The 26,891-nt window shown below is 43.9% G+C and overlaps 1 protein-coding gene across 20 annotated transcripts in view; it reads right to left on the bottom strand.

Moving 5' to 3' along the window:
• LOC110537841 (phosphatidylinositol-3,5-bisphosphate 3-phosphatase MTMR4) overlaps positions 1-26,891 on the bottom strand; it is a 168,589-nt gene that overhangs the window by 13,155 nt on the left and 128,543 nt on the right. For 11 of the 20 annotated variants that reach the window (XM_090192849.1, XM_090192856.1, XM_090192848.1 and 8 more), the window contains 10 exons: positions 24,124-24,240; positions 14,088-14,170; positions 12,817-12,983; positions 12,623-12,719; positions 10,792-10,905; positions 8,300-8,502; positions 6,722-6,850; positions 2,336-2,447; positions 1,410-1,605; positions 973-1,158 (listed from right to left, as the gene is read on the bottom strand). In XM_090192849.1, the coding sequence (XP_090048975.1) occupies positions 973-1,158; positions 1,410-1,605; positions 2,336-2,447; positions 6,722-6,850; positions 8,300-8,502; positions 10,792-10,905; positions 12,623-12,719; positions 12,817-12,983; positions 14,088-14,170; positions 24,124-24,240 (1,404 nt within the window). Of the gene's footprint in view, positions 1-972; positions 1,159-1,409; positions 1,606-2,335; positions 2,448-6,721; positions 6,851-8,299; positions 8,503-10,791; positions 10,906-12,622; positions 12,720-12,816; positions 12,984-14,087; positions 14,171-15,505; positions 15,614-24,123; positions 24,241-26,891 lie in introns of all 20 variants that reach the window. The other 9 variants (XM_090192846.1, XM_090192844.1, XM_036937873.2 and 6 more) reach the window with 2 other exon arrangements.

Genomic DNA, 26,891 nt, shown 5'->3' with positions numbered 1-26,891 from the left:
AGCCCTCTCCTGTACTCCCTGTTCACCCACGACTGTGTGGCCATGCACGCCTCCAACTCCATCAGGTTTGCGGACGACACTACAGTGGTAGGCTTGATTACCAACGATGACGAGACGGCCTACAGAGCGGAGGTGAGGGCCCTCGGAGTGTGGTGTCAGGAAAATAACCTCACACTCAACATCAACAAAACAAAGGATATGATTGTGGACTTCAGGAAACAGCAGAGGGAGCACCACCCTATCCACATCGACGGGACAGTAGTGGAGAGGGTAGTAAGTTTTAAGTTCCTCGGCGTACACATCACGGACAAACCGAATTGGTCCACCCACACAGACAGCGTTGTGAAGAAGACACAGCAGCGCCTCTTCAACCTCAGGAGGCTGAAGAAATTCGGCTTGTCACCAAAAGCACTCAAAAACTTCTACAGATGCACGGTCGAGAGCATCCTGTCGGGCTGTATCACCGCCTGGTACGGCAACTGCTCCGCCCACAACCGTAAGGCTCTCCAGAGGGTAGTGAGGTCCGCACCGGGGCAAACTACCTGCCCTCCAGGACACCTACTCTACCCGATGTCACAGGAAGGCCATAAAGATCATCAAGGACAACAACCACCTGAGTCACTGCCTGTTCACCCCGCTATCATCCAGAAGGCGAGGTCAGCACAGGTGCATCAAAGCAGGGACCGAGAGATTTGATTTGATTTGTATGTACACTTTAAGACACAATACACATAATACTTTGTTCCAAGGTTACTGTCTGATACCTCTTATGTACAAACATCAAATAAGTCGTCAAGACATGTCCTATGCCAACAGAAGAGTAGTAAAATTGCCAGGTAGAAAGAGAGAGAAGGTGAAGGCAAAGAGAAAGAGAAAGGAGAGAAAAAGAGAGAGAAGAGAATGAATGGGTAAAGGAAAGTGAGAGAATTCAATCGAAAAGGAGAGGTGGTAAGTGTAGCCTACTGTACATACCAAGAATGCCTCGTTGAACTCGAAGAAGCAGGGGAACTGTTTGAGCAGCTGGTGAACACAGTCTAGCCACTGTAGGAAGACAGGACACTGCTCATTCACATCCTCAGCACTCTCCTGGTGACCGCAGCGATCGCCAAACTTATGACCGTAGTCCAACCACTCTGTCTCCACCAGTACCTGGAAACCCTGTGGATGGGTGGGTGGGTGGGTGGTGGGGGGTTCAGTTGTGTTTCTCACACCATGGCATAAAAAAGGTGTGTGTGTGTTTTTGGTCAATTCAATAGGGTGTGCGAAACAATTGGTAATACCATGAACTTTCACTATCAAAATGTAACAAAACCTGATATTTGCTGCATCAGTGTTAGTCTTAGTGACCACAGTATCCTAAGGGCCAGGGGTCAGAACGTGTCAGAGTGTGAGTGTGTATGTGTGTCTACCTCTAGTGTCCTATAGAAGGGGTCCAGCAAGATCTTGGCAAGAGCCACAATCTGTGGGGTGCGGTCCCACCCGTCTGAACAATGCACCAGGACAGGACGTCCCTCCCTTTCCACAGCAGAGCACACTAGAGTGGCAGCCTTCAGCATGACGGATAGGTGCTGCAGCCAACGGGTGCTCTCCAGAGCAGAAAGCCAGCTGGGAATACACAAGCCAAGGTGGGACCAATCAGAACAGGTATAGAGGTTTTAGAATGCATTCTGAGGGAGGTAAATAAATAACGATGGGTAGAGTAAGCCTGAGGACACCAGGGAGGGGGGTGTGGCAGCGGGAAGTGAAGCCCCTGACCTAGATCTGTAATGGGCTCTGTCATTTTAAAAGGGGTCACTACAGCACCTCTTTTAGAATACCAGGAAATCTACCACTAGAAAAGCCCTCGTGTGCATCATGTGATGTCACTGATTCCAGTTTGGGAGTTGGGGCATGCACTCTCTACATGCAAGGAGACAGTCACACACAAAAGACCTGGGACAAATATTATTTGAAATCTTTTAAGTACTTCGAGCATTTTCTTTAGCCTAACCTAGAATGCCAGGTGGGCGTGTTTGCCCTTTTTTGGACTCTTCTATTGCGTCCATTGTGACAGACAAGCTCAATAAAGCACAGTTCAAGTATTTTAAATAATTTCAAATTGTATTTTAAGCCAGGTTTGAAATATATATTTTTCTCACACACACACACACACACTTCAGGCCAGACAGCTATCCTGCCCAGCGGGAACGGGGCTGGATTGCGGCTGGCTGCATTCCCCTTCTCCCCTCCTCCCTTACCTTACTGAGGCCAGGAGAAGGGGATAGAGGGATGAAAAGAGAAAGAGAAGGATGGAGGGAGGGAGGGAGGGAGAGAAAGGTCAGATGGATCCACTTACTTCCCAGGGTCAGGGATCTGGCTACAGACTGTTCGGAGGGACTGGAAGCTGTTCCTAATGGAGTGGATGTTGGCCATGCCCATGAACATCACCTCACAGTTAGGGTAGTACTCTGAAAACAAAAACGTAATCACTCAGACTACAGTTAGGGTAATACTAGGAAACACACAGGAACACACACACAATAACTTCAGTCACATGGGGTATTAGTACCCTGCAGACACACAAAGACAAAAATATCATCAGTCAGAATAAAACACCAAGTACAATCTTTACTGCTTAGGGAGAGTGAGCTGTAAAGATGATTGATCCATGTCATGTTACGCCTCTGCCTTTTGTTTTAAGATGGTCATACTATGGATCATTTAGCTATCTGATTTGGAATTTTAGGACCCCTTAAGGTATAAAAAATAAATACAAAAAAAATATTTGATAAAATATTGAACTTGGCCTTTACTACTGTAGCCCAGTGAAATACATTGAATAACACATTAATAAATGGCAAAAAATACAGTCCCCCCCCAAAATCATAAGGTTTTGAAGTGTTTGTCCTATATCTAAGAAAGCTCAGGAAATATATATTTTTCTCACACATATTTAACCTCTTTTTTTGGGCATTCATTTTTTTTATTTTTACCAGTACCGGTTACCTTCAGACGAGTCCCCTGACACTTTTGGGGGGTTGTAGAGCAACACGGAGACCACCATCATGTTCGTGAGAGTCTCCCTTTTCCATAGAATGGTCATAATAGTAGATCAAACTGTTCGGACGCTACAGACGTTTTTGTGAGAAGATGGATTTTCAGGATGTCTCATGGTCTGACAAACGCCGTTCTAGTTCTGCCACCTTTCACTGCAGATGCGGAAGTGCGACATCGGCAGATTCAAAAATTCAATATTTCTAGCTGAAAGTGACGGATTTTGATGGAGATTTTGTATTATGTTACTTAGATTGGGGGGACTCTAGGTGGTTATAATACACTATTTTTGTCAAATATGACTGGAGTTTAGCCAATATACAGTACCGGAAAGTATTCAGACCCCTTGACCTTTTCCTCTTTGTTACATTACAGCATTATTCTAAAATGGATTAAAGAAAAAAAAAATCCTCATCAATCTACACACAATACCCCATAATGACAAAGCCAAAACAGTTTTTTTTTTTAAAAATGGTTGCAAATGTATTAAATATTTTTTAAATTAAATACCTTATTTACATAAGTATTCAGACCCTACATAAGTATTGAAACAAAAGCAACCTTTGAAATTGAACTCAGGTGCATCCTGTTTCGATTGATCATGTTTGAGATGTTTCTACAACTTCATTGGAGTCCACCTGTGGTAAATTCAATTAATTTGGACATGATTTGGAAAGGCACAACACACCTGTCTATATGAGGTCCCACAGTTGACAGTGCATTTCAGAGCAAAAACCAGGAATTGTCCGTAGAGCTCCGAAACAGTATTGTGTCGAGGCACAGATCTGGGGAAGGGTACCAAAACATTTCTGCAGCATTGAAGGTCCCCAAGAACACAGTGGCCTCCATTCTTAAATGGAAGAAGTTTGGAAGCACCAAGACCCTTCCTGGAGCTGGCCGCCCGGCCAAACTGAGCAATCGAGGGAGAAAGGCCTTGTTCTTTGCTCACTCTGACTCGAGACTTCCTCTGTGGAGATGGGAGAACCTTCCAGAAGGGCAACCATCTCTGCAGCACTCCACCAAACACACCTTTATGGTAGAGTGGCCGGGCGGAAGCCACTCATCAGTAAAAGGCACATGACAGCCCGCTTGGAGCTTGCCAAAAGGCACCTAAAAACTCTCAGAACATGAGAAACAAGATTATATGGTCTGATGAAACCAAGATTGAACTCTTTGGCCTGAATGCCAAGCGCAACGTCTGGAAGAAACCTGGCGCCGTCCCTACGGTGAAGCATGTTGGTGGCAGCATCATGCTGTGGGGATGTTTTTCAGTGGCAGGGACTGGGAGACTAGTCAGGATCGAGGGAAAGACGAACGGAGCAAAGTACAGTTGACAGTGCATTTCAGAGCAAAAAACAGGAATTGTCCGTCGAGCTCCGAAACAGGATTGTGTCGAGGCACAGATCTGGGGAAGGGTACCAAAACATTTCTACAGCATTGAAGGTCCATCGATCACCACATTCTTTTGGAGAGATTGGAAACCCAAATTGGTCTACACGGACAAGTTCTGGCCTGGTTTAGATCTTATCTGTCGGAAAGATATCAGTTTGTCTCTGTGAATGGTTTGTCCTCTGACAAATCAACTGTAAATTTCGGTGTTCCTCAAGGTTCCGTTTTAGGACCACTATTTTTTTCACTATATACAGTGCCTTGCGAAAGTATTCGGCCCCCTTGAACTTTGGGACCTTTTGCCACATTTCAGGCTTCAAACATAAAGATATAAAACTGTATTTTTTTGTGAAGAATCAACAACAAGTGGGACACAATCATGAAGTGGAACGACATTTATTGGATATTTCAAACTTTTTTAACAAATCAAAAACTGAAAAATTGGGCGTGCAAAATTATTCAGCCCCTTTACTTTCAGTGCAGCAAACTCTCTCCAGAAGTTCAGTGAGGATCTCTGAATGATCCAATGTTGACCTAAATGACTAAGATGATAAATACAATCCACCTGTGTGTAATCAAGTCTCCGTATAAATGCACCTGCACTGTGATAGTCTCAGAGGTCCGTTAAAAGCGCAGAGAGCATCATGAAGAACAAGGAACACACCAGGCAGGTCCGAGATACTGTTGTGAAGAAGTTTAAAGCCGGATTTGGATACAAAAATATTTCCCAAGCTTTAAACATCCCAAGGAGCACTGTGCAAGCGATAATATTGAAATGGAAGGAGTATCAGACCACTGCAAATCTACCAAGACCTGGCCATCCCTCTAAACTTTCAGCTCATACAAGGAGAAGACTGATCAGAGATGCAGCCAAGAGGCCCATGATCACTCTGGATGAACTGCAGAGATCTACAGCTGAGGTGGGAGACTCTGTCCATAGGACAACAATCAGTCGTATATTGCACAAATCTGGCCTTTATGGAAGAGTGGCAAGAAGAAAGCCATTTCTTAAAGATATCCATAAAAAGTGTTGTTTAAAGTTTGCCACAAGCCACCTGGGAGACACACCAAACATGTGGAAGAAGGTGCTCTGGTCAGATGAAACCAAAATTGAACTTTTTGGCAACAATGCAAAACGTTATGTTTGGCGTAAAAGCAACACAGCTCATCACACTGAACACACCATCCCCACTGTCAAACATGGTGGTGGCAGCATCATGGTTTGGGCCTGCTTTTCTTCAGCAGGGACAGGGAAGATGGTTAAAATTGATGGGAAGATGGATGGAGCCAAATACAGGACCATTCTGGAAGAAAACCTGATGGAGTCTGCAAAAGACCTGAGACTGGGACGGAGATTTGTCTTCCAACAAGACAATGATCCAAAACATAAAGCAAAATCTACAATGGAATGGTTCAAAAATAAACATAACCAGGTGTTAGAATGGCCAAGTCAAAGTCCAGATCTGAATCCAATCGAGAATCTGTGGAAAGAACTGAAAACTGCTGTTCACAAATGCTCTCCATCCAACCTCACTGAGCTCGAGCTGTTTTGCAAGGAGGAATGGGAAAAAATGTCAGTCTCTCGATGTGCAAAACTGATAGAGACATACCCCAAGCGACTTACAGCTGTAATCGCAGCAAAAGGTGGCGCTACAAAGTATTAACTTAAAGGGGCTGAATAATTTTGCACGCCCAATTTTTCAGTTTTTGATTTGTTAAAAAAGTTTGATATATCCAATAATGTCGTTCCACTTCATGATTGTGTCCCACTTGTTGTTGATTCTTCACAAAAAAATACAGTTTTATATCTTTATGTTTGAAGCCTGCAATGTGGTAAAAGGTCGCAAAGTTCAAGGGGGCCGAATACTTTCGCAAGGCACTGTATATATATAAAAATCGGCCGATTAATCGGTATCTGCTTTTTTTGGTCCTCCAATAATCGGTATCGGTATCGGCTCGGTTGAGCTCTAGTTGTAACCTTACAGAATGTGTAAAAAGTCAAGGGGTCTGAATACTTTCAGAAGGCACTGTAAGTAATTAAGTCTCAAAGTTTGGCTACATTTTCTGGCGCCTCATTCATGTCAGTATATTTGTGGACATAAGAGGCTGTAGCCAATATGCATAGTCTATCACCTATACTTTGACATGTAGGCTAATTATTTATGTACATTTAATTTAACTTATTTTTTGGTTTTCCAATTAATTTAATTGGCTATTTAGGTTAATGGTCTTAGTGCCCTAGCAGAATCATTTAATTTGTGCCCTTAAAATCATTACATTTCAGGCCTGGTGTACTGACCTTCACACTCGCAGCCACCTCCCTTGGCGCGGTTGGCCACTGCAGCGGTATAGGAGCGGGCGTCGAGAATGAGAAGCTTCTGTGGCGCAGCGTTGGCATCAGGGCCTGAACATCCTGTCAGAGAGGAGTCTGAGGCAGAGAGAAAGAGAGGATTTATATTTCAGTTTTAGTGGTGTGGGGGAAAGGTAGAGGCAGAATGAGGGATGGAGAGAAACATATAGATGGAATGGCCCAGATAGGGGACAGGTAGAGAGAATGAGAGATGTGAGGTGGAGGGAGGTAAAGAGAATGACAGATGGAGAGTTCGGAGGGTGGTGTGTTTAGGGGACAGGCAGATAATGAGAGATGGAGCATAGGAGAGAGGGAACGAGAGATGTTGACAGGGAAAAGGTAGAGATTAAGAGATGGAGGGAGAGTGAAAGGGAAGAGGTGGACAGGTAGAGAGCATGAAAGATTTTGGGATGGAATAGGGTGAGAGAGCATGAGAGACTGAGCGACAGGGGATGAACTGGGGATAAACAGAGAGAGGAGTGTTAGGAACAGGGCCATGATGAACAATCGTGCTGGCTCAGCTCTCAGCTCGTCCCCTTGAGACGATCAATATCTCCTCCTGATGATGACCACTGCGGCATCGCTCAGTAACAGCTACCACGACTCACTCCTATAGTGGGCAATTGAGGACACACTGATCTGGGACCAGGCTATCCCTCTCCCACTCAACTGAATCAATGTCCTGGCATTCAGGAAGTCAATTCTATTACTCCATGTTACCCCCCTCAACACAGAAAAGTGATGGGAATAGATTCGGGGTGCATTTAGCCTTTAGTTCCCTCTCTGAAAAGGGCTTTCACTGGATCCAACTTCTGTCCCGCTGTCCATTTTTTGTGAAGAGAAGCCAATATTTTGTGTTGAGTTAGAACAATGGTGTTGTATAGAAACTCAACAAGCTCAAAGCTGTCTAACTAGAAGAGTCGAGACAGAAACTTGGAGAGTAGTAGACTGTGTGCAGCCCACCGTTGTTCTCTCATCTGCATTCATGTCACAGTCATTTACACACAAAGTGAATGGAAGAGAGAGGGAACAGTCACTCCCAAAATGGGCCCCACATTCTTGGCCTCCAACATGAAAACAAGGTAACAAACAAGAGAGCCACAGCGATTTTGCCCATACACATCCGTTCTTGACTGGCGACAATTTATCCTTTGTCCAGCCACAATGTATGTGGGCGAGGTGTGTGTGTGTGTGTGTGTGTGTGTGTGTGTGTGTGTGTGAACCAGACATAATTGCACGCCAATGTGAATGTATTAATTGAGAATGGCATATTCCCAGGCACTTATGTCTTCATAGCTAGTTCTCATCAATCTAATTGGGGTTGTTTTTGGGACAGTGCAAACTGAATGAGCTGAAATGGCTACAGTTATCCATAAACAAGTTATCATTCCTACTGGTTTCAAAAGACTGGAAAGAACTGCTAAAGCAAGCGCTGTGAGATTCTTTCATATGAGAATGTGTTCTCTCTCTCTCAGGCAACTTATCAGGTATCGTAAAGGTCAAATAATAAAGCTCTGTCAGCCGTACCAAAGTCGCCGTCGGAGCTGTCTGGGCCCTCCCCTCGGGGCCGGCTGCAGGCTGCGGCCCCACAGGTGACCCTGGCCCCTGGGTCCATCAAACAGGCCTTAGCGATGGAGGTGACCAAGTATTCATCCTCTGTGTTTCTCCAGCCCCACCAGCTGATCTCTGGCTGGCTGCAACGGGCGATCACTGCCCCATTCCTCTGGTGCCTGGTGGGACGTCACAGGAGAGAGAGTGGGGACCAACCATAAGTAGACATACAATAAAAAACCAGAGCAGGTCAACAGTCAAATTATCATTGTTTGGAATGTGTTGCTACTTAGGTGTGGAATGGTGAGGATATTTAAAATGTGTCAGTGTGTGTGTGTGTGTTTTCTTCAGTTTTTTCTTCCTCCTTCCTGCCTTCCCCCCTTTTGACATCCAGGTGGCAACACGTATCTCTGCGTGCCTGGCTGACATCTCAGCTTGGATGTTGGCCCCTCACCTCAAACTCTACAAGACGGACAAGATGGAACAGCCCTTCCTCCCAAGGAAGGACTTCCCGCTCCAAAAGCTTTCTATCACGGTTGACAACTCTACGGTTTCCCAACCCTATGTGCAAAGAACCTGGGCATAATCCTGGACAACACCCTGTCGTTCTTTGAGTTCTACAATCATGCTCTACAACATCACACCGGAAATGGTATAGGTCCAGGCAATTGACCTCTCCCGTCTGGACTACTGCAAGCTTACCCGCTTCAGCCATCAAAGCCCTGCAACTCCCCCACAACACCGCAGCCCGCCTGGTTCTCAACCATCTCAAGTTCTCCCATGTCACCCTGCACTTTCGCACTCTCCTGTAGCTCACAATCGAAGCTCACATCCATTTCAAGACCCTGCTGCTTGCCTACGTAGCAGCAAGGGAAACTGCCCCTCCATACCTTTAGTCTATGTTGAAACCCTACACCCCAACCTGAGCACTCCGTTCTGCCACCTCTCATCTCTTGGCCCTCCCACCACTATGGGGGGCTGGCTCCCGCTCATCCCAGTCTAAGCTCATCTCTTGGCCCTCCCACCACTATGAGGGGCTGGCTCCCGCTCATCCCAGTCTAAGCTCATCTCTTGGCCCTCCCGACACTATGAGGGACTGGCTCCCGCTCATCCCAGTCTAAGCTCATCTCTTGGCCCTCCCGCCACTATGAGGGGCTGGCTCCCGCTCATCCCAGTCTAAGCTCATCTCTTGTCCCTCCCACGACTATGAGGGACTGGCTCCCGCTCATCCCAGTCTAAGCTCATCTCTTGTCCCTCCCACCACTATGAGGGGCTGGCTCCCGCTCATCCCAGTCTAAGCTCATCTCTTGGCCCTCCCGCCACTATGAGGGGCTGGCTCCCGCTCATCCCAGTCTAAGCTCATCTCTGTCCTGGCACCCAAATAGTGGAACAAGCTTCCCCCTAACATCAGGACAGCTGAGTGCCTACCATTCTTACAAAGAAGCCTGAAAAACGCTTTACAAAGTAGCCCTCCCCAGAAAACAAATACAAAATAAACACTTTTATTTATTTAACCAAGCAAGTCAGTTAATAACAAATTCTTATTTACAATGATGGCCTACACCGGCCAAACACAGAAGACGTTGGGCCAATTATGCACTTCCCTATGGGACTCCTAATCACGGCCGATTGTGATACAGCCTGGATTCAGCCTTAGCCTGGATTCAGCCTTAGACAGCCTGGATTCAGCCTGGATTCAGCCTTAGCCTGGATACAGTCGTAGACCCCTGCGCCACTCAGGAGCCCCTTGCCTTTCTTGTAAGAACACTCGCTTGTCTTTTCTTACTAGCTCTGACTTTGCTGATAGCTGCTCTTTTGAGATTTTTTTAAAACTTACTATGTCTGTGATATGTGGTTGCCTCACCTAGTTAGCTAAACATATGATGCAAAACTCATACCAGCTGTATTTCTGTCTTCTTGCACATCAATAGAACAAAAACGATCCTTTAAGATGAACACATTAACTGTAAGTCGCTCTGGATAAGAGCGTCTGCTAATTGAATAAAATGTACAACGTGTTTGTGTGTAGTATGGCGGATGTGTGTGTATGGTATGATGTATCTGTGTGTGTGTACGTTATGGTGTGTGTGTATGGTATGATGTGTGTGTGTATGGTATGATGTGTGTGTGTGTACATTATGGTGTGTGTGTGTATGATGTGTGTGTGTGTACATTATGGTGTGTGTATGATGTGTGTGTGTACGTTATTGTGTGTGTGTACTTTATGGTGTGTGTATGATGTGTGTGTATAATGTGTGGCGTGTTTGGTATGATGTGTGTACGTTATGGTGTGTGTGTGTGTGTACGTTATGGTGTGTGTACATCATGGTGTGTGTGTACATTATGGTGTGTGTGTACGTTATGGTGTGTGTGTGTGTGTGTGTGTGTGTGTGTGTGTGTATGATGTGTACGTTACGGTGTGTGTGTGTGTGTGTGTGTACGTTATGGTGTGTGTGTCCTGTGTGTACCTGTAGATCACCACAGGGATCCTCTTGGAGGACCTGAAGGAGCCGACACTCTCCAGCTCCTTGTCTGTGATCCACACTGGCACCAGCAGCTTCTGGGGGTAGCTGGAGCACAACCTGGCAGGGGAGAAGATGAGGGGACAGGTTAGGGTTATACAGATTATGAAGTCAGACCCGTTGATTTAAATTCTAGGCATCTAACAAGTCTTCAGCTCTCAGGCAAGGTTACTCATCAAGCAAGTATAGTTAACCAAATCACCTCCATTACATTTGCACTAAGCAATACAGTAGACTGTAGATTTACATATATATATATACATATAGGAAAGGGAGAATGTACTTAACTTACCACTGACTAAAATGCACAGCAAAGCAGGGTAATTATCAACGTAGTGCATCAAGACTGTTGGCAACTATTTAGGTGAATATTAGTGAGAGAGGGCTTTTATTTCTCAGATAAAATACCCAAAGTGAGATCGACAACTCCAAGCCCTGCCATAACAGAGATATTCAGTGGCCCACTGTCTCTAGCTCTTTATCCCCTATTAAATCTTCCTATCATCTATTCCGACCCTCCAGCACTTACACCATCTCCTCTAGTTTGCACATCACTGTTTCTCTCTCTCCCTCTCTCTCTCTCTCTCTCTCTCGCCTAGCCTAGCCTAGCCTGCAGTCGCTCTCTACTGTCTGCTCCAGGTAGATATGAGTGTGTGTGTTGTGCTGAGTTATGTATCCCCAGCAGGTTCTGGCCTGCTTAAATGACCCATTTCTCCAGTGTGACTGTCCCCCCCAGCAGGACACTCAGAGCAGACAGAGAGAGAGAGAACAAGACAGAGAGAGCATGGCACTGTGGCTCTCAGAGCATACTGCAGATTAATTTACTTATTTACCTACCCAGCAGAGGACACACACAGGCCTCAGACACCTTTTAATGTCTTTTCAAGTCTGTGTGAGTGGAATTGTGAAAGTTATGTTAAATATGTCTGCGTGTGTAAGTGTGTTAGAGATGGGTGTACAGAAAGGTGTGCATGATTTGCATGTATGTCAGACATGCACAGAAATGTGTGTGTGTGATGTGTGTGCGACATGACTGGTGAGTGTCAGACAGAGGAGAAGAACAGACAGATGGAAGCCCCCCCTCCCCCGGGCCCCACGGCGCAGCTGTCCTTCAGAGAGAGAGAGAGAGAGCTCAGCCTGTCACAGGGATGACAGCGACTCTTACTCTACCCCTCCGCCTAATCCCTGTCTCTCTCTCTCGCCCCGTCTCTCCCCACTCCCTCCTTCCCTCCCCTCATATCCCCTCTCCCTCCCCCATAGACCTGTCACACAGATTATCAAGAGCCGAGCAGCAACAGAGAGAGAGAGTTTAAACACTGACTGGTGAAGAAAATGCTATTTGAAATGCTGAGTCACTCTCCCCACCCAGTCTGCTTCGCAAACGAGTCTGGGACTATTTAACAGCACTGATGTTAGACGTACCTGCTTAGGAGAGAGTGGGCTATCTAGCTACAGTGTGTGTGTGTTGGCTTGATGAGGCAGTTGTTTGATCATCAATCTTCCCGCTCTGTGTTGAGACTGGGGGGGCCGTGTGTACATGTGAGACTGTGGGGGCCGTGTGTACGTGTGAGACTGGGGGGGCCGTGTGTACGTGTGAGACTGGGGGGGGGGCGTGTGTACGTGTGAGACTGGGGGGGGCCGTGTGTACGTGTGAGACTGGGGGGGCCGTGTGTACGTGTGAGACTGGGGGGCCGTGTGTACGTGTGAGACTGGGGGCGGCCGTGTGTACGTGTGAGACTGGGGGGGCCGTGTGTACGTGTGTTTGTGGGTATCATACTTGTAGTTGAGGTTGATGTCGGACACTCTCCAGGCGTTTTGCATGTCGAAGCCCATCCTCCTCACCTCCATCTCCTGCCTCTGACGGACATGATCACCTACACAGAGAGAAAGAGGGAAGAGAGGTAAAGCAACAATAATGAAGCCTCAGGATTTAAATCTGTGTGTGTGTGTGTGTGCATGTCTGACACTAACCTGGTCTACAGAGGTGTAGGTGCTGGTCCTCATCGTCTGCGCTGCCCCCCAGACACCAGGCGTGGTAGGCCAAGGCAAACAGATCCTCCAGCCTGCCAGGGTGGGCTACGGCCCGGTTCAGACGCTTCAGCCACTCCTGGCACTGCTTGAATGTCGAGAAATGGCATCTGAGTAGAAAGCAAAACACAAACACATAGGATGGAAAATCAGAGGATGGCCACCAACCTCAACACCATTATCATGCTTTCACCATATTATTATGGTTTGTGTACATGATCTATTATTATTCTTCATGTTCAAGGACCAAAAGATAAAACACAACCATGGGCTATGCCTACATTATCATACATTGTCCGACACGTTCATCTTGATTGGACAGAATGTGAGGGTGGTATACAGTTACTGTATGTAGGCCTATATTCTCTCTTACAGTAGTTCACAAACGGGTAATAATGAGTTCTCTCCAACATGGAGATTTTTCTATGATTCTATATTCTCATGAGTGCTCTGAGTGTTTCCCTGGGCCGTGCCACATCACATCTGCTCCTCAGGCAGGATATAAAGCCATCATAATCAAAGAGGTGGGAACACTTCTGATGTCGGCATCTCTGTGAGGAGGACCCCAGACAGGCTGTCACAGTGGGCCAGCAACACTACAGTTTTATAGGAGAGAAGTGGGCTGCAGTGCATAGATTGGCTTTGATTCCTTGAAGTTCCAGTCTTTTCAGAAGAGGGTGAGTAAAGAGTGAAACGTGAAGGGAGGGGGATTGTGAGCAGCAGCTATGTGTGTGTAAAATAACACATGCGTAGAAGCGGATTCGGATTCTTAGCTTTGAGAAAGAGGTTTCCAGAGGGGCGGGCAGGGCATGAGGGAAAACTCTTTATTCATAGTCACGGCCTTAAAAAAAAGGATCTTAAGTGGTTTTGAGACAAAAATGTTCTTAAGCCAACGACATGACATCTCTTTTTCAACCTCTGCAATAACAAAGGATCTAGTTTTCCCATCAGCAGAAATATTGTGGCATAGGCCTATCAAAAAAGACCACTACGAACATTCTATACATTCTGTCAAAAAATATTATGTTGTGCTTAAAGTCAATCAAATGTAATTTAAAAAAAAAGACTTATGAAAACAATTCCTATTTTTGATCATGTAAAAAAAACAATGATTCATGGAGCACAAGATATCCATTCATCAATAAGTCCTAATGATCGTTGTTTGTCACAAGCCAGTGACAACCGTAGATATAAAGTAGGAATTTCCTCTTTACCTGACGACTTTGGAGTCCTTGCAGATGATGTGCAGTTGGAACATGTCTCTGCTCTCCACACTCTCTATGAGCCTCAGAGGCACCTGTACGGGGAGACAGAGAGAGGACACCACATTACACCAGGGTAGACACAACACCTCAAATTTTTTTTTTTTTTACCTTTATTTAACTAGTTAAGAACAAATTCTTATTTTCAATGACGGCCTAGGAACAGTGGGTTAACTGCCTGTTCAGGGGCAGAACGACAGATTTGTACCTTGTCAGCTCGGGGGTTTGAACTTGCAACCTTCCGGTTGCTAGTCCACCACTCTAACCACTAGGCTACCCACTTTACACAGGACACCTCACTGAACACAACACATTTAATGAAGTGCCTAGTAATCTAGGCTCGCCATGGCTAGTTAAGGTACCTACTGTAAGGTAGACAGCAAGGCACGGTGAGGTAACAATACATTTTTCACACAGCAGAGGGGATTGGAAGATGATATTTGTGGTGGTCTTACCCATGGGTTATGTAAATTCACACAAGCCTCTATTAGGTATAGGCCTAAAACAGACACCATACCAATGCCTCTATTGCCAGACCAATATCTAATTTACGACAGCATCATTTGCATTTCCTTATAAAATCATCACGTTGCATGCTATTACATTGTCAATGCACCTTCCATGAACTATAACGTTTATATCTTAAGTGTATTTACACTTTTCATAGTTGCCACAGTAAATTCTCACACAGTAAGTCTCATTCATACAAACAACAACCATTATGCAACCATAACAACCATTTTAAACCAATGAGTCATCACCACAGGCCAAGCTCTGGAGTCTGCAGCAGTGCAATCTATTCTAGACTCTCCACTCAGTCATTCCCGAGTTAGATGACCCATGCTGAGCCTGTAGTGTTCCGTACCACTGCTCTAGCTCTATTATTGGTCCACAGGTCAGGGGTGTTAATGAGGTCACTCTGAACTCAACAGTTATAAAATTACCCAATGAGGCTTGACCTTTGATTGGGGCAGGCCAATCAGCACCTGGGGGCCTGGGTCATCTAACTCGGTAAGGAACAACCAATTCATGCTGCCACACTTCAGACAGACTTCGGCACAAAGTGGTGCTACAAAATCTTAAGATGCGCTATAAATGAAATCTCTGCAAAACAGAACTGCTTGGGCTCTTGCCTTGCTAAGTGCATTCAATTATATTCAACGTTGAGGAGATTCTGAATCAGAAAATGAATAAAACAGTTTTTAGATTGCTTCCAATTTCAAATGAAATGACATTTTGTCTGTCCGGAAGGCACAATAATCCAGGAGTAGTCAGTCTGAACCAGAGGTTGAATGATAGAGCGCTCTAGTCTAGACTGTGGAAGGGAGGAGGGGGGAAGCTGCTGGTTGCTGTTGACACAAGGTACTCACAGAAATATGATTGTCCACACCTTGATAGGTCTGCAACAAAGTGACAGACAGACACCAGGACCAGGGAGGGAGCAGAGAGCAGGAAGGAGGAGGGGGGTGATAACAAGACTTTGGACAGAGGGAATGGGAAAACTATTAAACTGAAGAAAAACAACAGAACGACGTTAATGATAGGCAATGCATAAAAAGAAAGAGCTAAAGGTGGAAGATAATGAAAATCAAGCAGAGAACACAAATTAGCACGGCAGAAAGAGCGACTTTTGCCGACCACAACCAAGCTTGAAAAGGAAAGTATGAGAGAAGAAAATGGAAGGGGAAAGGATATGAAAATGTAACACAAACTAACAGTGCAGATGTCTATACGTTTAGATAAAAAGTGGTCTTACTACAGGTGCTCTGTTAGATGACTGGAGTTCTGGGATGGGGGAGAAGGAGGAGAGGAGTTTGTCTCTAAAACCCGACCCTAGGCAACACATTGACCTTTACATGCACACCAATATTCTGGATACTGTCGCATTCTGTCTTTGAGTTGACTCATATAAACATCATGTCCCGTTTACAACAACACAAAAAAGCTTGTATCCCGGTTGTGAGAAACTCGGATAAGATGCCTATGATATGCTGATCTTCGAAGGGATACTGTGGCATGTAAACATCTTATCCCATTGACCGTTGTTTTTCGCGTTCTGCGCAGACTCAGCTTCTCATATCATAGGTGTTGTGTGATGATGTTCTCATCTGATATTCAAACTAAAAATTAAGAATCTGCGCAGTTTGATCCACCATAATTACATAACAATTTATTTTGCTGGTACTCCGTACTTACTGGCTAATTTCACCAATAATTTAGATATGCTTTTTCTGACATTTGGTAGGCCATTTGTTTGTCAACTATAGTTAGATACATGTTGTTTCTCTTCTGTCATAACTGCCCCAGTAGATTATAAAGTATGCTCACCAGAATAATGTCTTACATCGATAGAATGAATGCACTAGTAATCTAGTTAACACCGGTAAAGTTAGTTTCGTATAGGGATCAGTCGTATAAGTCTGTTTCGTAAAGGGATCATTCTGTTCGTATAGGGATCAGTCGTATAAGTCTGTTTCGTATAGGGATCAGTCTGTTCGTATAGGGATCAGTCGTATAAGTCTGTTTCGTATAGGGATCAGTCTGTTCGTATAGGGATCAGTCGTATAAGTATGTTTCGTATAGGGATCAGTCTGTTCGTATAGGGATCAGTCGTATAAGTCTGTTTCGTATAGGGATCAGTCTGTTCGTATAGGGATCAGTCGTATAAGTCTGTTTTGTATAGGGATCAGTCTGTTCGTATAGGGATCAGTCGTATAAGTATGTTTCGTATAGGGATCAGTCTGTTCGTATAGGGATCAGTTGTATAAGTCTGTTTCGTATAGGGATCGGTCTGTTCGTATAGGGATCAGTCGTATAAGTCTGTTTCGTATAGGGATCAGTCTGTTCGTATAGGGATCAGTCGTATAAGTCTGTTTCGTATAGGGATCAGTCTGTTCGTATAGGGATCAGTCGTATAAGTATGTTTCGTATAGGGATCAGTCTGTTCGTATAGGGATCAGTCGTATAAGTATGTTTCGTATAGGGATCAGTCTGTTCGTATAGGGATCAGTCGTATAAGTATGTTTCGTATAGGGATCAGTCTGTTCGTATAGGGATCAGTCGTATAAGTCTGATTCGTATACGGATCAGTCTGTTCGTATAGGGATCAGTCTGTTCGTATAGGGATCAGTCGTATAAGTATGTTTCGTATAGGGATCAGTCTGTTCGTATAGGGATCAGTCGTATAAGTATGTTTCGTATAGGGATCAGTCTGTTCGTATAGGGATCAGTCGTATAAGTCTGATTCGTATACGGATCAGTCTGTTCGTATAGGGATCAGTCTGTTCGTATAGGGATCAGTCGTATAAGTATGTTTCGTATAGGGACCAGTCTGTTCGTATAGGGATCAGTCTGTTCGTATAGAGATCAGTCTGTTCGTATAGGGATCAGTCGTATAAGTCTGTTTCGTATAGGGATCAGTCTGTTTGTATAGGGATCAGTCTGTTCGTATAGGGATCAGTCGTGTAAGTCTGTTTCGTATAGGGAGCAGGGAGAAAACAGAATTACTAAAAACAGTGGAAAGATTGGTCCTGTGCAAAATGTCCAAATGTCATCAGTTTGACAGGTTTTAAGGAAACGAAAAGCTGAGAAAACGATGAAACACGTTTCTGATAAGACCTCAGTTCATATTGGGTGCATATTTTATGTGGTTGAAATACTGTCTACTTGTTTAACAGTGCCAGAGATAACACATTACACACACATTGACATTTTCGTCAAGAGATTAAATAAATGAATCATATTTCTCCACTCCTGTTCCCGAGACCAAATAAACATTTGGTGTATAATTTTACTGCAAGAAAAGCATAAATCCCCTGGAGTTGATATTGTTTTACTCTACATGTAGAAGGTTACAGGCCTACAGTCAGTGTCCTTATTTCAGTTACTGTTTCCATTTTACCCATATGAACTTAAATGAGGATTTTCTGTTTATTCATGGTTACATGGATACTCGTAAGCGGGATATCAAAGGTGCTTGAAAACAGCTTAAGACCTTAAGCAGGATATGAGCTACTATCAGGAATACTGTGCGCATGTAAACGTGGTCAGTGACTAGGGTCTAGTTTCAATGACGGACTCATTTGGCATAGAGGAACTACGTCACTGCCTACTTCACTACTTTATCTCCTTGAATAAAAAAGGTTTTGAATCGCGACATTCTCACATGTCTGCCACGTGATTTTTCTTTCTTTTTCTCCCTTATCGACATAGGCAGTGACATCGATCCTCTATGCCAAAAGAGTCCATCACTGAAACCAAACCCTAGTCACTGTTGCCTAGGGTCGAGTTTCGAGACTAAAGAGGAGTAGGTGGAATCTCACTCTAAGGCAAACAATCAGGCTGTTTGTATTACAGCATGGTCTGGCGTCAGTAGGAGGGGCCACTGGATGCCAAGATGTGTGTGTGTGTGTGTGTGTGTGTGTGTGTGTGTGTGTGTGTGTGTGTGTGTGTGTGTGTGTGTGTGTGTGTGTGTGTGTGTGTGTGTGTGTGTGTGTGTGTGTGTGCGCGCGCGCGTGAGTGTGTCTGTGGTGTGCACGTGCAACTTTAAGTAAGTGCTGGGCCGGCTCCCTGAAACTCCAGAGGTCACGTAAAACAGTCCTGGCTGGTGGTGAGATCATAGCCACCGCTCACTGCACCACTCCTGTGGTGCCTGACACACTGCCAACTCAGTGGGTGTGAGGAGCGGACCAGGCATCAGGTCCTGGGAATGGCTCTGCATCTCAATCACATCATTTGAAGTGCTACCAGCCTTGGCTTGTAAGCAGCAGGACATTCTGTCTAAAATGTATTATATGGCTTGTAATGAATCTAACCAGCAGAGCCTCTCCTTTCAGGCAGGGTTCTGTTCCTCACATTACCTACCTCTCAGTTCTGTGCACAGATCTACAGATCTACAGACAGTGTAATGAATCTAACCAGCAGAGCCTCTCTTTTCAGGCAGGGTTCTGTTCCTCACATTACCTACCTCTCAGTTCTGTGCACAGATCTACAGATCTACAGACAGTGTAATGAATCTAACCAGCAGAGCCTCTCTTTTCAGGCAGGGTTCTGTTCCTCACATTACCTACCTCTCAGTTCTGTGCACAGATCTACAGATCTACAGACAGTGTAATGAATCTAACCAGCAGAGCCTCTCCTTTCAGGCAGGGTTCTGTTCCTCACATTACCTACCTCTCAGTTCTGTGCACAGATCTACAGATCTACAGACAGTGTGGCAATTAGCCTGGCAACTAAACTGATTTACAGTGCCTTGCGAAAGTATTCGGCCCCCTTGAACTTTGCGACCTTTTGCCACATTTCAGGCTTCAAACATAAAGATATAACACTGTATTTTTTTGTGAAGAATCAACAAGTGGGACACAATCATGAAGTGGAACGACATTTATTGGATATTTCAAACTTTTTTTAACAAATCAAAAACTGAAAAATTGGGCGTGCAAAATTATTCAGCCCCTTTACTTTCAGTGCAGCAAACTCTCTCCAGAAGTTCAGTGAGGATCTCTGAATGATCCAATGTTGACCTAAATGACTAATGATGATACATACAATCCACCTGTGTGTAATCAAGTCTCCGTATAAATGCACCTGCACTGTGATAGTCTCAGAGGTCCGTTAAAAGCGCAGAGAGCATCATGAAGAACAAGGAACACACCAGGCAGGTCCGAGATACTGTTGTGAAGAAGTTTAAAGCCGGATTTGGATACAAAAATATTTCCCAAGCTTTAAACATCCCAAGGAGCACTGTGCAAGCGATAATATTGAAAGGGAAGGAGTATCAGACCACTTCAAATCTACCAAGACCTGGCCATCCCTCTAAACTTTCAGCTCATACAAGGAGAAGACTGATCAGAGATGCAGCCAAGAGGCCCATGATCACTCTGGATGAACTGCAGAGATCTACAGCTGAGGTGGGAGACTCTGTCCATAGGACAACAATCAGTCGTATATTGCACAAATCTGGCCTTTATGGAAGAGTGGCAAGAAGAAAGCCATTTCTTAAAGATATCCATAAAAAGTGTTGTTTAAAGTTTGCCACAAGCCACCTGGGAGACACACCAAACATGTGGAAGAAGGTGCTCTGGTCAGATGAAACCAAAATTGAACTTTTTGGCAACAATGCAAAACATTATGTTTGGCGTAAAAGCAACACAGCTCATCACCCTGAACACACCATCCCCACTGTCAAACATGGTGGTGGCAGCATCATGGTTTGGGCCTGCTTTTCTTCAGCAGGGACAGGGAAGATGGTTAAAATTGATGGGAAGATGGATGGAGCCAAATATAGGACCATTCTGGAAGAAAACCTGATGGAGTCTGCAAAAGACCTGAGACTGGGACAGAGATTTGTCTTCCAACAAGACAATGATCCAAAACATAAAGCAAAATCTACAATGGAATGGTTAAAAAATAAACATATCCAGGTGTTAGAATGGCCAAGTAAAAGTCCAGATCTGAATCCAATCGAGAATCTGTGGAAAGAACTGAAAACTGCTGTTCACAAATGCTCTCCATCCAACCTCACTGAGCTCGAGCTGTTTTGCAAGGAGGAATGGGAAAAAATGTCAGTCTCTCGATGTGCAAAACTGATAGAGACATACCCCAAGCGACTTACAGCTGTAATCGCAGCAAAAGGTGGCGCTACAAAGTATTAACTTAAGGGGGCTGAATAATTTTGCACGCCCAATTTTTCAGTTTTTGATTTGTTAAAAAAGTTTGAAATATCCAATAAATGTCGTTCCACTTCATGATTGTGTCCCACTTGTTGTTGATTCTTCATAAAAAAATACAGTTTTATATCTTTATGTTTGAGGCCTGAAATGTGGCAAAAGGTCGCAAAGTTCAAGGGGGCCGAATACTTTCGCAAGGCACTGTATGTACATTACACTGCAGCATTCAATCTGATTTAACCAGGCTATGTCAGAGCAGCTATTTTTTTTATTTAACTAGGCAAGTCAGTTAAGAACAAATTCTTATTTTCAATGACGGCCTAGGAACAGTGGGTTAACTGCCTCATTCAGGGGCAGAACGATAGATTTTTACCTTGTCAGCTCGGGATTCCATCTTACAACCTTTCAGTTACTAACACTCTAAGGCTACCTAGCTACTTGAACATGCTCGTGTTGTTTTTTCCAGGATCTCTGTATCATGTGTATTGCATGTGTTAGGGCTGGGCGATATAGCAAAAATGTATGAGTAGTGCGTGACCCTAGGATGGCAACACATACATTCTAAGTGATTTCAATGGGTCTTTCTCCATTCTGATTGTTTTATACTGTTCAATTCACCCAAAAATAATTTTCCGCATTTTCTTCAATTTCTGCATTTCCTGCACTCATTTTAGACCATTTCCACACTGTCACGTAGGGCTGCACAATATAGGCAAAGAATCTAGACCTTATTTTTAACCAAATGTTGCAATTGTGATTTGACTTGCGATTTAGAGCAAAACAATTGGGTGAACTGTGGAAATGATTATTCTAATTCCATAGTTAGAATATAATAGTGGGCACTTTGAATACAATAGATGACAACAAATGAAAACCCCAGGAAGGAATTATTGTGACAGGGTAGACACCAAAGTGTTGATAAGTGTTTACTTGGGGACCCTATAACTTTTGGCTACATTGAATGTTTTCTCTTAGCTACTTTTTTTTTACCTTTATTTAACCAGGCAAGTCAGTTAAGAACAAATTCTTATTTTCAATGACGGCCTGGGAACAGTGGGTTAACTGCCTGTTCAGGGGCAGAACGACAGATTTGTACCTTGTCAGCTCGGGGGTTTGAACTCGCAACTTTCCGGTTACTAGTCCAACGCTCTAACCACTAGGCTACCCTACTTCATGTAACTAACATATTCATGCTTTGTGTATTCCTCTTTGATTTATAAGATACTGTTGCACAAAAAACATGATGATTTAGGTCTACATCATCAATGGTATTATCAGGCTGTATAGCTAATTACAGTACCAGTCAAAAGTTTGGACACACCTACTCATTCCAGGGTTTGTATTTATTTTTACTATTTTCTACATTTTAGAATAGTAGTGAAGACATCGAAACTATGAAATAGCACATATGGAATCATGTAGTAGACAAAAAAGTGTTAAACAAATGAAAACATATTTTATATTTGAGATTCATTAAAGAAGCCACCCTTTGCCTTGATGACAGGTTTGCACGCTCTTGGCATTATTTCAACCAGCTTCATGAGGTAGTCACCTGGAATTCATTTCAATTAACAGGTGTTGCTTGTTAAAAGTTCATATGTGGAATTTCTTTCCTTCTTAATGCATTTGAGGCAATCAGTTGTGTTGTGACTAGGTAGGGGTGGTATACAGAAGATAGCCCTAGATAGCAAAGATAAATGAGTCCATCAATACTTTAAGACATGAAGGTCAGTCAATGCGGAACATTTCAAGAACTTTGAACATTTCTTCAAGTGCAGTCGCAAAATACGTAAAGCGCTATGATGAAACTGGCTCTCAATGAGGACCGCCACAGGAAAGGAAGACCCAGAGTTACCTCTGCTGCAGAGGATACGTTCATTAGTTACCAGCCTCAGAAATTGCAGCCCAAATAAATGCTTCACAGAGTTCAAGTAACAGACACATCTCAACATCAACTGTTCAGAGGAGACTGTGCGAATCAGGCCTTCATGGTGAAATTGCTGCACAGAAACGACTACTAAAGGACACCAAAAAGAAGAAGAGACTTGCTTGGGCCAAGAAACACGAGCAACGGACATTAGACCGGTGGAAATCTGTCCTATTGTCCAAATTTTAGATTTTTGGTTTCAACCCCAGTGTCTTTGTGAGACACAGAGTAGGCAAACGGATGATCTCCGCATGTGTAGTTCCCGCCGTGGAGCACGGATGAGGAGGTGTGATGGTGCTTTGCTGGTGACACTGTCAAGAATTTATTTATTTTTCAAAACACACTTAACCAGCATGGCTACCACAGCATTCTGCAGCGATACGCCATCCCACCTGGTTCGCCCTTAGTGGGACTATTATTTGTTTTTCAACAGGACAATGACCCAACACACGTCCAGGCTGTGTAAGGGCTATTTGACCAAGGAGAGTGATGGAGTCATGCATCAGATGACCTGATCTCCACAATCACCCGACCTCAATCCAATTGAGATGGTTTGGGATAAGTCGGACTGCACAGTGAAGGAAAAGCAGCCAACAAGTACTCAGCATATGTGGGAACTCCTTCAAGACTGTTGGGAAAGCATTCTAGGTGAAGCTGGTTTAGAGAATGCCAAGAGTGTGCAATTCTTTCATCAAGGCAAAGGTTGCCTACTTTGAAGAATCTCAAATATAAAATATATTTGGATTTGTTTAACAGTTTTTTGGTTACTACATGATTCCATATGTGTTATTTCATAGTTTTGATGTCTTCACTATTATTCTACAACATAGGAAATAGTAAAAATAAAGAAAAACCCTTGAATGAGTAGCTGTGTTCAAACGTTTGACTGGTACTGTATGTTTGTTCTGACTCAGTACATTAGCTAGCTAGCTAGCTAGCCAGCTAACTAGTGATTAGCATTAGCAGCTAACACGATTTAGGCCCAACTTGCTAAGAAAATACAAACTAGCTGGTTGCAGATGTAAGAAACACAAACTAATAGTGTAATTATAAAACACTACTGGATTTATATTAAGTGAAAACAGCATCATTGTCATCAACGATCCATGTGTTGCATTGACCATACAGACTGAAGGCACGTTTCTCGTGGTCGAGGAACAACAAATGCCCACCTTGAGTGACAGGGGGCGGGGCTATGTCTGTGTGGAAAGCAGCATGTTAAGAGAGAGCGATGACTCAAATAGTGAAGTAAACTATAAAAATGGAAGTTACACACAAAGTATCACATTGTACAAACCAAATATTTAAATACCGATATAGAAGGTAAAATAAAAACCCAAACCGGTCCGTGGATCAATACCAGTAAAATACGCATGTGTTCATTATGTCTTACATTTATAATGGAGTCCTTAAACTTGATGTGGAGCCTGTAGTTGGAGATGGCGATGATGGTGTCATTGGCTCGGCCTAGATACTCCACCCCTTCCCCCTGCAGAGCTGGGAACGGCACCTGGAGGGGACACAAACGTCAACGCAACGTTAAGACAACATGAACCACAACACTTAATCAACATTGCCATAAGGATGTTGGATATCAGCGACACAAACGTCACAAAGTTAAAATCTTGCAGTTTTTACAGTATATCCACTTCATTATCTTCCTATTAATCCCACTGTTCTCTGTAAAACTTGCAATGCAGCCATCACACATCAAACCAGAGTACATGGTCCAATGGAGAATCAACACTATCCTGCTGATTATCACACCTGTTCGTGGTCTCTTAAATGTGTACCTAGTAGTGTGAAAAGACCTTTAGTTCTCCTGGTCAGTGTTGTTGGAATCTGATTGGCTTGTTCTCCAGGTGCTTGCGCTGCTAGTGGTTGTGATCTGTTTTGGTAAACCGTATAGAAATATAACTACTTTCTCCAATCATGGCTAGTAGGAAGGTTGCCGACTTTTTCTGTGGCTTAACCAACATGGCTCGTCATTTAACATTTGTGTTCATATTTACAGATCACATACAGGTTTGTTATTAAGGCACATGAAAGTTCACGTTCAAGAAGGCATTTATTTTAAAAAGAAAGACAAAAAAAACATTTATTACCCTACCTGTGAAGTAGGAACTAACGCCAAATGTCCAGCTTCTTGAATCCATTCACAAATGTGCTTTGTGGCAGTCCCCATTAGCACTAATGGCATAAAAGGATCTATGTGAGAGAGCAGAGCAGGTTGGCTGTTCTTTGAGCCTGAGTGAACAGGCCGACAGGCAGGCGGGCAGGGAGGTTGTGTACTATGTACTGTGTGTGTGTGTGTGTGTACATGGTTGACGGTACTGTGTTTGTGATGGCTCTCAAACCATCTAACATTCCAGATACATGCCCATTTTATTAGTCCCTCAGCCCAGACTCCAGGCCTGGTCAAAACAAGTGCACTATGTAGGCAATAGGGTGCCATTTGGGACACAGGGATAGAGAAGACCCATGCATTAAGATAATTGGTTCCCATCACAGAATAGAACACGTTTCATCTCTCTCAGAAGTAGCACATTTATCTTAGCTGCTTAAAACCCAAACAAGTGGAGGGAGGGAGACAGATAAATACTAAATAGAGGGAACTGATGATGGCAATCTCTAGTCTAAATGATGCCTCAAGTCGTCTAAAACAGGAAGCCAATTAACGAGATGCAGCCAAACAAACATAATGATCACTGTGTTCAAACTTCTTTCAACATTTTATTGCACTTTACTGAAAATGATTTATACTGAACAAAAATATAAATGCAACATGTAATGTGTTGATCCCATGTTTCATGAGCTGAAATAAAAGATCCCAGACATTTTCCATAAGCGCAAAAAGCTTATTTCTCTCAAATTTTGCGCACAAATGTGTTTACATCCCTGTTAGTGAGCATTTCTCCTTTGCCAAAATAATCCATCCACCTGACTGGTGTGGCATATCAAGAAGTTGATTAAACAGCATGATCATTGCATAGGTGCACCTTGTGCTGGGGACAATAAAAGGCCACTCTAAAATGTGCAGTTTTGTCACACAACAATGTCACAGATGTCTCAAGTTTTGAGGGAGTGGCATGCTGATTGCAGGAATTTCCATCAGAGCTATTGCCAGAGAATTTAATGTTCATTTTCTGCCATAAGCCGCCTCAAACATCGTTTGAGGAGCATTTCTGTCAATAAAGCTCTTTTGTGGGGAAAAGTTATTTCTCATTGCCTGGGCCTGGCTCGCCATGGCTGCACCCCTGCCCAGTCATGTGAAATCCATAGATTAGGGCCTAATTTATTTCAATTTCCTTATGTGAACTGTAACTCAGTAAAATCTTTGAAAATGTTCCGTGTTGCGTTTACATTTTTGTTTAGTGTAATATTGACAGAGACAAATTATGCCCATGTTCGTCTTGTCATTAGACTGGTGCGTGGCAACAGATGAGAAACATCTTAGCTGTAATTGATGTTTTACTGTGAAGTCTAAACGGGATGAAATAATATCTAAATCATTTTCCTCTGCCTGGAACTTAGCTCTAGTCTTGTTCGCTGGTGCCATGACAAAGGTCTGTAATGCATAATGTATAATTACTCTGTGTGTGTATGCCTGGTGAATTGAAGAACATCTCTAACCTATACTTCTCTCTCGGAGTAGAAAGGCCTACTTTAATTTTTCTCTTCCACTCATGTCTCCTGGCATCAATCTTTACTTTACTCATCACCATGGCTGTCAACATGGGGGCCCCACAGGGGTGTGTGCTTAGTCCCTTCCTGTACTCACTTGTTCAACACGACTGTGTGGCCACGCATGACTCCAACACCGTCAAGTATGCTGACAACACGACGCCGATAGGCCTGATCACCGGCGACAATGAGACAGCCTACTACAGGGGGGTGGTCAGTGACCTGGCAGTGTGGAACACTCCCCCATCTACACCGTGAAGAAGGTGTGATAGCGCGTCTTTCCCCTGAGGAGGTTGAAAATACTTTGCATGGGCCCTCAAATCCTCAAAATGTTCTACAGTTTCACCATTGAGAGCATCTTGACTGGCTGCATCACTGGTATGACAACTGGTATGACAACTGCACCTCCAAGAGGATGGTGCAGACAGCCCAGTACATCACAGGGGCTGAGCTCCCTGCCATACAGGACCTCTATAT

Source organism: Oncorhynchus mykiss, chromosome 12, assembly GCF_057628025.1.
Source record: "Oncorhynchus mykiss isolate SJ-2025 chromosome 12, ASM5762802v1, whole genome shotgun sequence".
NCBI classification, from domain to species: Eukaryota; Metazoa; Chordata; class Actinopteri; order Salmoniformes; family Salmonidae; genus Oncorhynchus; species Oncorhynchus mykiss.
The sequence above is the reverse complement of the archived record's forward strand: the minus strand, read 5'-3'. Positions and strand labels throughout refer to the sequence as shown.